At 49.7% G+C, this 16279-nt stretch overlaps 1 protein-coding gene across 2 annotated transcripts in view; it reads left to right on the top strand.

Moving 5' to 3' along the window:
* Window positions 1-14144, top strand: part of LOC126532280 (uncharacterized) — a 56473-nt gene extending 42329 nt beyond the window's left edge. The window contains exons 2-4 of one of the 2 annotated variants that reach the window (XM_050179942.3): window positions 6916-6989; window positions 7604-10112; window positions 13038-14144. In XM_050179942.3, coding sequence (XP_050035899.1) covers window positions 6916-6989; window positions 7604-10112; window positions 13038-13246 — 2792 coding nt within the window. In that variant the 3' untranslated portion in view covers window positions 13247-14144. The remainder of the gene's footprint in view (window positions 1-6915; window positions 6990-7603; window positions 10113-13037) is intronic. The other variant, XM_050179944.3, reaches the window with a different exon arrangement.
* Window positions 14145-16279: the final 2135 nt, after the last annotated feature.

Below are 16279 nucleotides of genomic sequence, written 5' to 3'. Positions count from 1 at the left end.
ACACACACACACGCACACGCACACACACGCACACGCACACACACGCACGTACAAAGATTCTACTGCGATCATATGCCTCAGCACACAAGCCGCTCTCCGATGCAAAGCGTCGATCAACGTGCTTTCAAATAGCGAGTCGCGCCCCGCCACTCCTCTTATTTGTTTCTCGCTTGCATTATTATCCGCGTTTTATTCTTTCGGCCGGCCAGCTGATAAGCCGCTATCAGCTCTGGCGCTGTGCCTCCATTGTATGCCACATAATCGCCTGCGATAACAAGGTGCCTAGCTACCGTATGCGTAGCTAGCGCATGCTGAAACCTCCAGTGACGTATCAGTTATGTCCTCCCACATAATTATTGTGCTACACAAATTATTAAAAGGTCTTAAGACGTTCACCGCGCTTTCAGCTGGCCTTTTCACAGGTCTCTTGGAGAGAAGAAAAGAAAAAAAACGAATTCAATTAAAAAAATATATACTTGAGCTATTTACTATCTTGAGAGCGCAGGTGTGCGATTCAACAGTGAGATTCAGTTGAAATAACGAGACCTAATTACGACTAGCAGAGCTCGCTTAGTCTCGAAGTTCAAGTTGAATGATGTCATACTCACGTGACACTCGCAGCATTTTCGCTGTAAAGCAATCAATCAAATACCTGATTAAAAGCTGCTACGACACATGCTCACCGCTCGCGCCATGCTAGCTGTTCCTCCTCGTTGCGGTCCTCGGCCCGTATACCAATTTTGAAGCTGGACGTTTAATTAGCTGAGGCGGCCGGCCAACGAGGCACAGGGCACTTATACGAGCGAAGAGTTTGGTGAATTAGGCCCCTCGATTTTAAGATGATGAATTTGTCTACTGGTCGAAAACTGGCGAATGTAAACGGCATTGCGTCGGGGGGAGGGGGGGGGGGGGAGCGTTCGCCCTCTTCCACTCACAGGCAGAGGCGCGACGGGTGCGAGCTCCTTTAGGACGCGCGAAGTTTGATGCACCAGATTTAAACCCTGGCGCATGGTATTATGATAATGTGCTAAGATATGCGAAGCGTTAGCGCCGCATTCGTATAAATGCATGCTCTCAGTGCCAAAGGTTTTCCCCCCATGCCACACATGCAACCGCTACTCCACTCACCTTCCTTCTCGCATGGCTCGGCCGTGCCCTTGGAAAAAAAAAAAAAAAACTTATTTTAAGCCTTCTCAGTGCTCTCCGAAGAATTATAGCCCGTCCATATTACGCAAGCTTGTTACCTCCAGTAGCCTGGTGAGGGCCCGTGAGTGCGCCTCTGTGTCCAGCGACTGTTCTACAAAAATATATAGTACTACAGTTTCTTTTTAAAGTGACACAATGCATCGACGTTTTTATTCCCCTGTAATACGTGGATCCGGTTTATTCTCATTACCGACCAATCACCATTATTTTGCAGCTCTATGGCCATAATAGCCTTGGTGCCATTAAACTCCATGAATCATCATCGTCATCATCCTCGTCATCAATTATATTGTAGGAGACTTTCCTACGCATAGCTTAGGCAGAGAAGACGCACTAGCCTAAATCGCGGCTACACAACTCAACACCAGCGAGAGCCACAATTAACTTCTCTCGGGCCGCACTTGAGCGGGTATATAGGGTTGCGTCGTTCGCAAGCAGAATCGGTACTCGAAGACCGAGGGCGAGTTTTGTTCAAGGTCATCAAAGACGTACATGCTAACGAAGAGCAACGCCAATTTCAAGGCAATCTTAGCTATGTGTTTCCTCAAATTTTTTTTTTGTCAATGGTATATTATAAAAGAGACGCAGGGGTTTCCCCCTCAGCGCGCCTTTTAGCTCCGGTGTTCATCACAAGTAGACGTGGCTGCAGCTGCGCTGTATACGGTCGCAGTCTTACCCAGCGCCGCCAAGAAAGGCTCGCGAATCGGCTGCTCACTCTGTTTCTTACCTTTGAATGACGTGAAACGCTAGTGGTATGTGACGTTAAAGATTACTGGATAAGGACGTCATTCCTATTTCGGTTGTTAAGCATGATACGAATAGAAAGCGTTGATGCTTTCGCGGTTAGAATCAATGATAAGGGGTTGCGTCTGCATCCTGATGTATACCTATATTAGTCGGGCTAGCGCCATGTCAAGAAACCTGCCCGCCAAGCTTCGGTCACTTCATTACGAGCTCCTTAAAAGGCGTCGTCGATGGATAGAAATGTGTTATTTGTATCGGCCTGCAGTAGGGGAGCCTCGAACGGACGTCGCTGGCGCCAATGCTACCACATCCAAATGACCTTGACTGACGCTTACTCCTGATGCGCCGCCATGAGATCAAATGTTTGTCAAGGTTCAAAAGTAATGCGAATTCATGCATTTAACAAGAGTCTGAATCTCTTCTCATTTCGCAGGCACTGCTGTTTCTCGTCATTCAATCAAAACAACTTCACGTGTGGTCGTCGCGCCACGCATTAATGCGGTCTTGGCTTTGGTAACTTGATGAATGAGCCCGCTGGTCGCGCGCTTTTCTTATGTCCTCCCGCGAAGCTATCTTACGCGCCCACACATGTTTTTGGTTTGGTTTAATGTATACTTGACACCACCTGTGGTTCATGTCGTTCATTATGTTTGGTGACAAAATCGTCGTTTTTTTCTCACCAAAATAACTGTGAGCTAAGTGCGGCACGAGCCCACCATGTATAGGTACACGCGTATACGCTCGGCCGTGGGCTTTCGTTAATGACCATGTGAGATCCATCCATTCCGTTTCTGCTAGACTCCAAGCCACGGTGGGATATCACGCAACGAAAAGGCTAATGGTTGCGTATGTATGGCGCACTCTGAAGCGTCACGAAAATGATCGCATATCAACTGAATGCAGTCTAAGAGCGATTAGTCATTATCTGGTGTCGAAATGACAGCACGAATGGAGACTCGACCGCAAGCAACAAGCTCCAACTGACTATAACCTCTGCTTGGCGAATGAAAGACGTTCCGTCACGAAGAACGATTTATACTATGTCGACTTTGAATAGTGCACCCCTACACGCTGTTTACTGACAAACTAAGAACATCGTACACGCGACTAGTGCCACAAACGGTTTACAGTGATGCATATTTTAATTATATATCCTCATATTGTAACACAAAGACAAAAATACTTTCGCGAATCATGCAAATTTCACATACCGTCCCCATGTTAACTTGAGGAGATGATACACTTGTGCCTCTGACGAACGTACTGAACTTTTTAGGCGGTACGGGCTTTTTTGAATAAACGTTAGAGTAAATCAGTCAGCTTGTGACTGCCTTAATCTTTATTAATTTAACACCTTGTGGCTGGCGCAGCATAGCACAAGTTGATTTTGTGCCATTTAAACTCCGTTTAACTATATTGGCCGCGGGCCGTGTGTTGTCTATCCCGGGCCTTAAATCGTTCAAGCTATTCATTGCAAAATAATACCGTAATTTACGTGTAATATTTTTATTTTATTCTCTCAGTAATTTGGTTGCGCGGAAGCAAGAATCCTCACAAACAACCAAACAAGAAATAAAGAAGCTCTGGCTTTCTTTATTCTCTTCTTGTTTTTTGGATATATGGAATAGAGACAAACTTCGATTCCGCGAAGTCGATGGGACTCGAGAGAGCTATTTCGTTGAATCGAGAACTCCGTTAAATCAAAAACACTTATAATACACCGAATAGGAGGAGGAAGAGGAGGAGGAGGAGAGAGAAATGCGTTTGGTTGGCTACCCTACTCTGGAGGACGGGAAAGAGGGAATAGAAAGATCAGATAGAGAGATGGAGGGGAGGAGGCGGAAAGCCGCGGTGAGTTCGCGCACGCACGCGGAGGGCCTGGGCGAGTCAAAGACGTTCACATAGGCCAGTCGCCCTCAAGAAAGACAAAAGTGCCTTCATAGCTTTGTGGGCTCTCGAGCGACGGGGACGGTCTTCAAGTAGCCCCTGCACAGACAACGGCCGATCGTCCAGTCGTCGCAATGCGATCGATAATGTTTGTCTTTCCGACTGAAATCGGTGACAACAGCACAATAAATGCTCGATGTTCTCTTGCATGTAGCCCTGTCAGTCATTCCAATCCAAGTAGTGCACGCCTTCATGAAAGCCACTCCCAACGACAGCCGGTAGAGAAGCCATGCCTAACGTCGGTGAAGCGCTGGTGGAGGTCGGAGTTGAAGCGAAGGGTTCAACTCCGACCTTCAACTTCAACTCCGACCGTTCGTGCAATCTAGTGCGCCTTATATTTGAGGTGTTCCACTCTGTTAAAGAGAGCTTGCGTGCCAGGTGACGAAGATGCCTTGCAGCATCTGTCCTGGAAAGAGAAATGGGAACGCTGTACATCGAATAACGTCGCAGTATAAAAAAGATGTTTTCTTTAGAGCGTATAGGCGCTTATCGCAAACAGCAAGCCCGTTGAACGCGTCTTATCTGTTTCTTCATGCAAGCGACAAACCTTCTTAACAGGTCAACTGACGTCCGTAACCTGAAGTGATACACGGCATACCCACATTTGCTCCGTATATCTATTACAGCGAATCTGTTTATGGCTAGGTTTCCGTACATTTCTGTCCTGCTAGGGCAAAAACCGTGGGCGCATCCCGAAGAGTGCCTTCCCGCCGCGAAAATGAAGCATGCTTCAAGCACTCCGCCAACTTGCAAAAAATGAGTTTAATATCTTGCGTCCAAATACAACTCGTATCAGATATTACGCTGATAAGAACACATTGTTAAGAACGCCCCGCTGACATGCAAGTTTTAGCTGTTAGGAATGGCCTGCCGAGGTGGCAACGTACAAGTTTTGCCAGCCAGTTGCGACAGCGGCGGCAAACTTTTCTTGGAACGCCACCGTAAATCTCTAGCCACGGCGTCACTAAGCCGACTGTGTGTGGAGAACACTACGGGCGTCCTCGACTCTCCGTCGCTGGAGCCGAGTTTGACGAAGCAGGCTTTGTGCCTGAACCCGCCACCACGGACCTGATCTGCTATGAGCGGGGAAGTTGCCGCGGGAACGTCTACGGAGACCCCTTCCCACGCGCCGTTCAAGAAGCAAGACAATGGCCGGACACCACGGCGGCCGCGCTGAAGCGGTCAGCTCCGAGTTCTGCGAAGGCCCTCTGCCCTCGGGGGGGGAGGGGGGGGACCGTGAACCTGTGCGGGTGTGTGTGTGTGTGTGTGTGTGTGTGTGTGTGTGTGTGTGTGTGTGTGTGTGTGTGTGTAATCCCTCGCGAAGAGGCGGCTCGTCTCCAGGTCGAACGTTTCCCTCACCTTGGGATCGAGGGAGGACCGAGTGTTTATAAACCGCTGTTGTGCGGCTGCTCAGTGCACTTTCTCTTGCAGTCATGCTAGACTGATGAACTGCAACATCGTGATGTAGATACTGTAAATAAACCCGTATTCCTCGTTCTCGATGAGAAGCAGTCCTTCACTTCAACAACGTCCTCAGCGTGGATAAGTTGAACGACAGCATGGGCCAGCTACCTTCTAATTCATGCCCGACTCCAATCTTGACAACTGATTACGAGCGATGGGATTGAGCCCCCAATCCTGACAATATACCCCACTTTGACCCGCGTCGGCCATGTCTACGTTCGCACCGCCCTCTCTTTGTCGGCGTTCCAAGCGCTTGCCTATCTACTTTTCTTTTCCTTCCGCTCTCCCATGGTGGCGGTTCCGTCGAAACGTCACGCGTGTCTATAATTTCCTCCGGCTCCTCAGGGCGGTGGTACCGCCGTCCACGCGAATGTATATAAAAATCACGGTAAATGATTTCGTACCTTAGTTCAAAATTCTGTGTAACCTCCGTGTCGCGTGCTAAACAGCTTCGCTGGTCATCCGCCTTCAAAGAGTATGACGGCTCACGATTTTTATCCATTAGAGTATACTTGTAAAGAATCGTTACAAAAGCTTGTTTGTGAATGCTCTTTCAGACAGAGGTAGATGATAGCAATCGATTCGACGAAGGGATGCCATATACACTTTTTTTTTGTCAGGAGTGTTGCCATCACCCTGCAGACACCATACACCGACGCGCAGGCGATCGTTCGTTCGTTCGTTCGTAAACTCCCGGATCGCAGCTTATTTGTTTGTTGTGGCTGCAGGCTATGGTATGCTTTTTTTACTTGCGAATTCATTTCCGTGCTGCTTTCTGAGCCGGTGCTGCATTCTTGCTGTCATGGGCCATTAGATGTGCTCGTGTTTCGTCATAATACGTAGTTGCGAACCCTTGATTGCATATTATTACAAGGCGGTGCTATGAACATTCCAGAATGCATATAGTGCGTACCGTTTTTTTTTATGTATGGGAAGCAGAAATTCTCACGCACCGAGATACAACAACGTGTGGTTTAGCAGGGAAGAAGTTTGGGCGTGTTGGTAGGATACATACAAACTGGGATACATAGCGCAAGAATGACACAAGGACGAAGCAGGAACACGGGACGAGCGCGTCCAGTGTTCCTGCTTCGTCCTTGTGTCATTCTTGCGCTATGTATCCCAACGTGTGGTTTGCGTTAAACCCGCAGCCCAGCATGGTGATCCCGTTCCGAAGCGACCCATGCGTCTCTTTGGAACGTTGGGCCCGATGATTTGATTTCGATCTCTGAATGCGATTCCCTAGCAATGCGAAATTCAAGAGGAAAACCCGACGCACGTCTTTCACAACAGCGCGAATTTTTTTTTTTCTTCAGATGCACCTTCACTGCAGTGCTCTCACCCGTTGCTTCGTGGCAGTGCGCTTCGCTTTGCGGTGAAGCGCCATTGGAAGGCGAAATTTACCCCACAGTTTGGACAGCTTTGAAATACTGTTCTGTTCGTTATGCTCATTGTTTCGTTTTGCCTAGTTTTGTTATGAGGTGGTTTAGCTATTTATTTACTTTTTTTTCTCTTCGTTCGCCTCACCGCGTATTTTTTATTCCGCCGCCGCAGGTTCGCCCAATGTCCCCGCCGACGCCGACGGAGCTCCTGGGGAGGCTGGCAGTCGAGCAGCAGCGGCCCCCGCGGTGAGGAATGCATGCGTTCGCTCGATAGGTTCCGAGACGACACGCGGTGGGTGGCAGTGCTCGTATGTGGCATATTCCTCGCTCATGGCGTCTGAGGTGCGGAAGGTGATGACAGTGGTTACGCATGTATGCTTTCCAGTCGGCGTAATTACAACGGACTGTGCGGTGCAGTTAGCCCCTAGCATTACGCAGAGGGGCAAGCGCCGCATTACGATGGGGGTGAAGTGCAAGAAACGCCCGTGTACCGTTCATTGGGTGCACTTTAAAAATTTTTAAAAGACGTCAAAGTATTCGACTCTGATGAGCGTTGTTATCCCTTATGTTCAAACAAAAACGAATGTTCTGCAATTTCTAATAGTGAATTCTCGAATCTTATACTAGCCGTTTAGCCCTTGCTGTACGATTCCTATTCGAAAAGTCGAGCACTCGCACGCCCCGTCGAATTAGAAAGTATCGCCTTTAATTACAGCATAGTGATATCGCAGGTCGACAAAAAATATAGTAAAAATCTGTAACTTATATGATTACCGGAACATTGTTGTTTAGCTAATAACCGATGCCGGATCCTTACCCGGAATAACCAGTCGTCTAACCAGTCTTCTCCGTTCTCGCAGGCTGCTACCGAAGCTGCTTCGGCAGCCAAGCAGCAGGGGAAGCCTGAAGCAGCTGCTCACGGGAAGGGCGCTGCCGAAGAAGCCAAGGCGCAGCAGCCTGTTTCTCCGACGAAGGGTCAGGCCGAGCCTTCGGCTCCGACTAGCGACGCAACAAAGCCTGCGGACCAGCAGTCCTCAAAGAAACCGACAGTCCTTGACACCGCCAAGGAGGACGTTCTGGGTGTGCTGGAATCCGTGAAGAAGAACGTGGGAGCCGCCAAGGAGGCGTTCTTCGAGAAGCCCACCAAGACCGAAGAGAGCAAGTCGCCATCGAGTCCGCCCAAAACGACGGCCGGCTCCGCTGAGCAGGCGGAACCGACCAAGACGCCTGGAGCGAAGACACCCGAGGCCAAGACACCGGAATCCAAGACACCGGGATCCAGGACACCGGAATCCAGGACACCGGAATCCAAGACACCGGGATCCAGGACACCGGAATCCAAGACGCCAGAAGCTAAGGGGGGAAGCTTCCTCACGAAGCTCGGTATCACGAAGTCGGAAGAGGCCAAGCAGAAGGCCAAGGAAGAGGCCGCTTCCAAGCCCGCCGACGGAGAAAAGAAAGAAAGCGGCGCCTTCCTTCCAGAGGTTGGCAAACCTGCACTGGAGACTGCGCAGGGACAGGCCGAGCGGCCCAAGAGTGCAGCAGAGAAAGAGGTCACTGCTCAAACGCCTCCCTCGGTGACTGGCGCTGGAACAGCGGAAGCCGAGGCAGGGAAGGACAACGCTCCCGGGCCTCTCGATGCGGGCAAAGTAAATCCTCAGGAGTTCCTGATCTTCGGGAAGGCAGCCGCCGGGGGCTTGAAGCAAAAGACTCAAGAGGCTAGCGAAGCGGCCGAACAAGTCAAGCAAGCGGCAGACGTCGCTCTGCAGAAGGCCAGCGAGCTGAAGGATGCTGCCGTGAAGGCGGCGAGCGAGGGAAAGGAGAAAGTAGCGTCGCTCGCTCAGCAGGCACAGAAGTCGGCCGCCGGGGCCACTGATTCCGTGGCAAAGAAAGGAGAGGAAGCCGACGCTATTTCTCAAAAGTCTCAAGAGGCTGCCTCCGTGGCGAAGTCAAAAGCTGAGGAGCTCAAGGAATCTGCTGCCGATGCCGGGAAGGATGCCGCAGCTGCGACAGCTGCAGGCGCAGAGGGCGTAAAGAAGGCCTCTCAGGAGGCCGCGGCCTCCGCGACCGACAAGGTTGTATCGGAAACAGAGAAGGCGAAGCAGACGCTAAGATCCGAGGCAGAAAAGGTCGAACCTGCTCTTAAACAAGCGTCTGAATCTGCCAAGGAGAGAGCAGAGCAAGCTACTGCCGCGCTGAAGTCCGGCGCCGAGTCCATGAAGGAAAAATCCGAACAGGCGGCCAGTGCCGTTCGTGAAACTACCAAGAGCGCCTCCGAGAGCGCTGCCATCGCCGTAAAAGCCGTTCCCGAGCTCCTCAAGGATACCGCTCAGGAAGTGCACGACAAAGGCAAGGCGAAAATAGATTCGCTTCTGGAGCAGGGCAAGCAGGAGGAACCGGCCACTGCCTCGAGCAGCCCCGCAGAGCAAAAATTGTCCGAATCGATCGCCTCAGGGAAAACTCAGTCCGAATCTGCAAGTCAGCAAACGAAGCCCCCGCTTCCCGAAGAGCCGAGGCAATCCGAAGCGAAACCTCTCGACTCCGCAGTTACGAAACACATGGTCTACACCGCCATCGTCGACGTCAACGCGGCGGCCGCTGGCGAAAGCGCACTCTCCGCTAAAACGGTCACAATGAAGAGCGGCTCGGAAGTAAAAGACGGCACGGCCGAACTGCACTTCAGCGACCCCGTCAAGGACGGGCCACAGGAGACCGTGGAGTCGCCGAAGGCGGTCTCCCAGGAGGTGCTCGACTCCGCCAAGTCCGAAGCCGAGCTCCTCGTCGAGCGGGTCATATCGTCCGTCGTCGGAGCCTCGGAGTCGTTGAAGCACTCGGCGGACGACGCCGCCCACACCGAGAAGGACCGGCTCGAAAAGCTCAAGGAGAAGGCGCAGCAGGAGTTCGCGTTGTGCCAGGAGAAGGCCCACCACTTGCTCAGCGACGTCACTTCCGCCGTCTCGACCGCAGCCACTTCCGTCGCGGCGAAATCGGCGGAGATATACGACGCGACCAAGAACAAAGCTCACGACCTATCGGAACAAGTCACGGCGAAGGCTTCGGACACTGCCGAGTCCCTGAAGCACGGAATGCACGCGCTACAGGAGCATGCCGCGGAGTTACCGCAGCTGATCTTGCACACCTCCAAGTCGCACGGGCCGTCCGGTGAGGCGACCACTGGCGGCAGCGTCTCCGAGGCCCCCCACGAGCAGGCGCCGCTGCTCCAAGCAGACCCCCAGCAAGAGAGGCCCGGCGAAAGGTTAAGTCCGAGCCCTAAACCGGAAGATATTGAATCTGCAGTTGTCAAAATTCAGGCTGGCGTGCGGGGTTACCTCACCAGGAAGAACCTGCAATACCGAACGCAACAAGATGGTAAGGCGCTCGAGTTATCTTAAATCCATATACCGCTCTGTGGCACGAATGATTGAAGTGAGTATACCGCGCCGACAGCCAGCTGGGATTGGACACTGTGTATTGTTGTGTAAAAGACGAAATACCATCTTGATGCGTTAGCATTGTACAGGACGCTCGCCGGCCTTCGTGACAGGTGCCGACGCGAAATTCGGAGCGGGAGTTGCCGTTAAACAACAGGAGGAGTAGACTCAAGTTTCAGGAACGACAGCGCGGCGTGCTTGAAGCCCACGCTTCTCCATATATTCTTGAGGCCATATAACGCAGTAAACCGTTCTTTAGTCTGGCGTCTGGCCCGTGTACAGCAGTCTTTTGTTGTTGTCTTGCTTCTGAACTATCGACATATTATCGAAGTATACCGCACTTCGTATCGACATCACATGAAGCGGATATAAACAATGCGCAGAGTGGATAGAAAACAAAGAAAAAGTAGAGAGAAAGCAGAGAGAGATATAAGAATAAGCGGAGAGATAGAAAGGGACAGAGAAAGAGCTCACAGGTAGCCATCTATGATCAAAAAGGGATGTCATGAAGATTTCGGCGAGTACAACCATTGATTGGTACAGGGAATCACAATAACGACGGATTAGAGTCGCTCAAGGTGTAGCACGGCGAAAGGCTGCATGCGCATTCGCCCAATCCGGCTTTTGCAAAGGATTCATCCCCATGGCGTCCGTGACGTCACGTGCAAGCCATCTCACCAACTCCGTGCGGTTAAAAAAAAATGTATGGGTCGCGTTAGGCAACCAGAGGAGAGAATCGGATGAAGGGCATGCATATCTATTGTCTGCCTCTGATCGCCCACCGCGCGGCGCTGACGAAGCTTCACAGAAGATTTGTCGCGCACAACGGGCGAGTCCTCCTGCCTTCTCTGGAACACGCAGCCGACTATCGTTACTGATTGACTGTCATGAGCCATGCATAGATGTTCGTTAAGGCACTCCAGCTGTCAAAATTAATACTGAGTCTCCCAATATTCGGCGCGCCTCATAATAATATTCTGGTTTTATCGCGTAAGAACTCCAGAAACAAAATATTTATATATTTACAAGCAATTATATGGACACTCCAGGCGGCCTATCGCCGTCCGTATCGCCGTCGCCGGAATGTTCTGGATATACATGTTTATATACATATTCAGATAGAGATAATTAAAAATGCCCGACTGCCGGATTCGAACAAAGGATCTGCATGACAGGAGCCCAATGATACGCTAACCATTAGGACACCGAAGCTTGGCTCAGCAGGTGGAACAAAACACCTATAAGAGTCTCCCCGCTTGCCAGAGACGTTTCGTAGCTGCCAGAGGGATGTTCCTTCTACGAATCAGGAACTGCCTCGCGCGCGGCGTCGCGACAATATGTCGCACACGCATATACTTTGAACGCCGTTCAAGAAGTTCTTGCTGCTACTGCTGCTGCCCGTCCAACTCGTGCCTCATGCCAACTGTGGGCGATTGGCCAAGAAATTGGTGGGCAACTCCATGTTAAAGTCACACGTAATGTTTCAGGCTGCTATAAGAGCCAATTAACGTTTATGAAAGGTTAAATTACATGTTAAAATGAAGGCAATAGTAGGAAGAACCGATAATCATAAATTGAAAAGCGCGCGCACATACAAAAAGGAAAGTATACAAATTTAACAGGGCATTCGATTAAACCCTACGGAAACATTTATTACTACGGAGAAAACATCCCTCTTGCTGATTCCCAGAGGTCCCAAACGAAGTAATCCAAGCGCAACGCTAAACATTGCTATATCGCTATCGATGCTTCGACCTTTGGGCGAAACTGACTTTTTTCACAGCGAAGCTGTCATTCCGGAATTTTCGTCATGTCGTAACGCCGAGAGAAAGCTGTCATCATCTATGGCTCATACCCCCAAATGCAATGGCTCATACCCCCGTAAGGTGGAGGCTACACGCTCTCAGCAAAGTAGAGCCAACAGCGCGTACATTCTTCGGAATCACGCGTACAACATACAGAACAGCATACGTTTCAATAAAGATCAAACTCAAAACAAGCATCCGAACCACAACATTGACGTTAAGGCGCAGCTGCGCCTACATGCAATGCGAAGCGCGTAGCGCTCCCCACATATATTTTCCCGGTAAAGATTACCGTTGCGCGAGGTGCCGCGGCGACGGCAGCTTGACTGTAGCATACGAAGCAGGGGGTGACGTAACTACACTTTCGTATGTAAAGGAAGAACCCGCCTAGCGAATGATTTGTGTTGTGACAGTACTATGGGAAGGCCACGTATAGTGAGGACTCCTGAAGAGCAGCTTGCATACGATCGAGGCGCGGCGAATTTCTCTTCTCTCTGGCCCACTCTTTGTAGGTGCACGAAGTAGCGGCGCAAGCCATGTCGCAGGCCGTCGAAGCACCTTACGCTAATAATTTGGTAAAATACGTGTGAATGTCCCCACGTAAATAATTTCAACCTATACGCCTTACGCTAATAATTAGGTAAAATACGTGTGAATGTCCCCACGTAAATAATTTCAACCTATACTTAGCAATAGGCACCCGTTCTAGTTGTTTACAGATTCGTTGTCCAACCAACTTCACAGCGTGGATTGGAGACCCCCCCCCCCTTTTTTTTTTAGCATGAGCCCTAACCTTAACTACACTGCACGTACGGTGTTAGAAAGACGGAGTATAGCCTATAGACCGTATAGACATAGCATACCACAGCTCCACTATGCTATAGGTTCGGGGGATTCATGAATCGTCAATTTGTTTTCTTCTATCTAGCAAGCGATCGTTCAATGAACTGTCCTCACCAGACGCTGTTTGGTTTAATCCACCGGCTTTCCTTCTATGCGTTCTGGTGACCGATTTCTTCTTTTTTTTTTTTTCATTTCTACACCGCACTGCTTTGCAGGCGAGGCCTCGCAAACGACGGGGAACGCGAGCGAGACGGAGCAGTCGGCGGCGCCAACGGCAAACGGTAGCGAGCCATCAGACACGGAAGCGGCGGCGACCAAAATTCAGGCCGCCTTCCGGGGCTACATGGTCCGCAAGGAACTCAAACCCGACAACGGACCTGGAAGCGGCGCCATGCACAGGGAGGATCTGGTCGAGTCTCGCTAGTCCTCCACCAGATCGGCGCTGGCGGCAGCTCGCTGAACTGCGCAGCTCAAAATTTTTTTCCTCGAACGGCGGTCGGAAAGCCGAGACAAGTGCCTTCTATAACACTATCTTCCTTTTCTATTATTTCAAGAGCGCGTGGAAAAGAAAAATGAAAATGTGCAGAGAGTCTATATGTTATATAGTGCGTGCTTGTGTTATTGAATGTACAGAGTTTAGAGAGAGTTGTTTGTCTCTTTTCGACCAGGTGTCCTTTCCGTTCGCTGCACGGACGCTTCGGTCCTAGACCATTTTAGTTTCCGTTCATGGGGGCGTTGTTACCTTGGCGTAGGGGTCATTTTCCTCGCAACCTATTCAAATACATGTACGACTGCTTCGCTGTTTGCGAAGTGTCTGTAACGTGCTGTGTGTCGGGCAACGCGGGCAGAAAGGCTTTCGTATCAGCTATAGGACGACACCCCATATATCTTGTGGTAAAACGGTCTATGCAATGATTCCGTGTCTGCCAGCCATGTGGTGTCAGCTCCGAAGTCACCAATGTTCTTTTTTTATATATATACACGGCCGCTGTTCAAGCGTGTTTTACGTTATTATATTACAAGCATTTATAAGTTATAATTTCTCAGTAGACGGCTCCGGGATGGCTTCAAGCGTCGACCGGAGAGGCATGCATGCACTGCCTGTAGATTTTATAAGTGTCCGCACGGATTTGTCACCCTCAACCGGCGGCTGTAGGAAGTGTCTGTGCGTGACGTCGCGCTACTTTCAGCGGAAGAAAGTTTCGTGACCGTGTGTGCCTTATATTGTCACTTGTTACGACGTGAGTGTGAAAAGAGCAATAGTTTTACCGGCGCTTTCCTTTCTCTCTATTTCACAATAAACGTTGGAGTATTTAACTTGATACTGTCTTCTGCCTCGGTGGACACCATTCCTTTTTCACAAAACTTGATGGAAGTGGTGGGACGCAAACATAGTGCTGAGAGAGAGAGCAACTCTATTTTACAAACGGCTCTGTCCGAAGCGTCTTCGCTAGTAACGCGTCGCTATTTGTGCTTCGAGACAAGAAAAGTTCGTGAATGTGTGTATATGACACAACACGCCCGCTAGCACGTCACTGCCTTCGCATGTTTTATGCGGGTGTCACACAGCTCACTTTTGATCGCGATCAAGCCCGATCCGGATCGAATTTCTGGGTCGTGATTGGCTCCTTTGCACAAAATGCGCGAGAGAGCCAATCGCAGTCGAGAATTTCGATCCGGATCGGTGCCGATCGTGATCAGAAGTGTACGTGTGACACCGGTATTAGAAGCATAAAAGATTCACCGCGACTATAGTAGGATACGACATTTAAAAAAAGCAGCACTTGGCAAACAAAGCACAAGGACCACGCGGAGTTGTTTTACTCCGCCAGCCAATCACAGACGCAAACAAAATCGTCGTCATACGACCTTTTCAAAATGGCGTCGTACTTGATACCTCGTGCAGGAGCGTCTGCTGTTGTCTCTTCATCGGCGGAAGCGATGAGGTATCCAACAGACATGGACAAAGGGTACGGAATTTGAGCATTTCACTCTTCAAAAGTGCGGGGCACAGTTCATTTCACTGCTGAGCCCGTTTTATCCATGAAACTTCATTGCCAACTCAAGTGAAACTTGGCAATAAATAGTTACAGCGAAGCAAACGTTTTATATCAATTCACTAAAGATTTAGGCTTTCACCGTTCCTCTATAATAGACGAGTGAAAACGTGTAAAATTATGCGCTTATAATATTTTTAGTGGTTACCGCCTTGTTTAGGTAACATGGAAACTTTGGAGTACGAAGTATTTGCAGCGTGGGCGGAGCTTCACTCCAGACTCAAGTTGTATCCGACTATAGCAGTTTACGTCAGGGGGAGAGAACGTCAAAAGCTCTATCTCTCAACCGCACGCGTTGTACCCCGGCTTCCACTTGAACCTGGGTCCGGCGCATGAGACGCGAACCTTGTACCGCGAAGCTTATTTGTTTTCTTTTAGCGTAGCTAAATACTGTTACACAAATGGGCGGCTGTGCCTCGTCGCGGAGGAATTGCACAAGGTTGAAAGTCCGCTTGGAACGACGTAACACAGACATCTGTGGCTATGCCATGGTTCTAGTGAGCGTGAGTGAGGTCAAAGGTTCGATTCCCGGCCGCATTACAATGATAGCAGAAAGACAAAGAAGGAAAAACGTTTGTGTACCATGTTCTGGGTGCACCGCGTTAAAGAACTCCAGTTAATCAAAATTATTCTGGAGCTCTCCACCACGGAGTGCCTTATAACCCACGCTGCAGCTTCAGGACGTCAAACACATAAATATTTAACGACGTGATAGGAGGGGCTGATAAAGTGAGCAGGCTTGCCATTGCGGCGGCCAATGCCACTCGGAACATGGGCTCCTTCCCATATATATGTCAATATAGATAGGTAAGTTGTTGTGGCCTCGAATGAAAACGCACAACGAGCACGAATGAAAAAAGCCAACAATCAAAAAGGAAAACTGCGTAACATAATTCTTTTTGAGATTGAATATTCGGAATTTGAATATTCGTGTTCTAGCAGCGTGACCTATTCGGACACTTCAATGAGCTTAAACAGAGCTGCTATCGTCTAGTTATGACTGGTACCCGATTAACACGAACCAAAGGACAAAAGGTTTGATGTCGAAATCTAGAATGCTAGTTGGAAATACAAGGAACGTACTAGGGAATAAGCCGAGGTAGGAAATAAATAAAAAGAAAGGTCAGTCGTTTCTGGGTAAGTTCATAGCAGGCATACGCAGCACTGCTACCTTGTTGCTTCATCCAGCATTTAGTTAAATGTCGGATGAAAAAAATTTGCCCAGCACTGACACTGTGGCAATGTGCAGTTAAGCGCTGGACGCGCTGATAACCACACGCACTATATAACGTGCAGCTTTGGCGTTTCGTAATTTATTGAGGGGTTTAGCGCTGACTGTCGCTGGGGTGGTGGCGTCTATGCGTGTATTAAATGGAGGTCACAACAGTAAATAATGTTCC

Source organism: Dermacentor andersoni, chromosome 5, assembly GCF_023375885.2.
Source record: "Dermacentor andersoni chromosome 5, qqDerAnde1_hic_scaffold, whole genome shotgun sequence".
NCBI classification, from domain to species: Eukaryota; Metazoa; Arthropoda; class Arachnida; order Ixodida; family Ixodidae; genus Dermacentor; species Dermacentor andersoni.
This window is presented reverse-complemented; position numbering and strand designations above follow the sequence as displayed.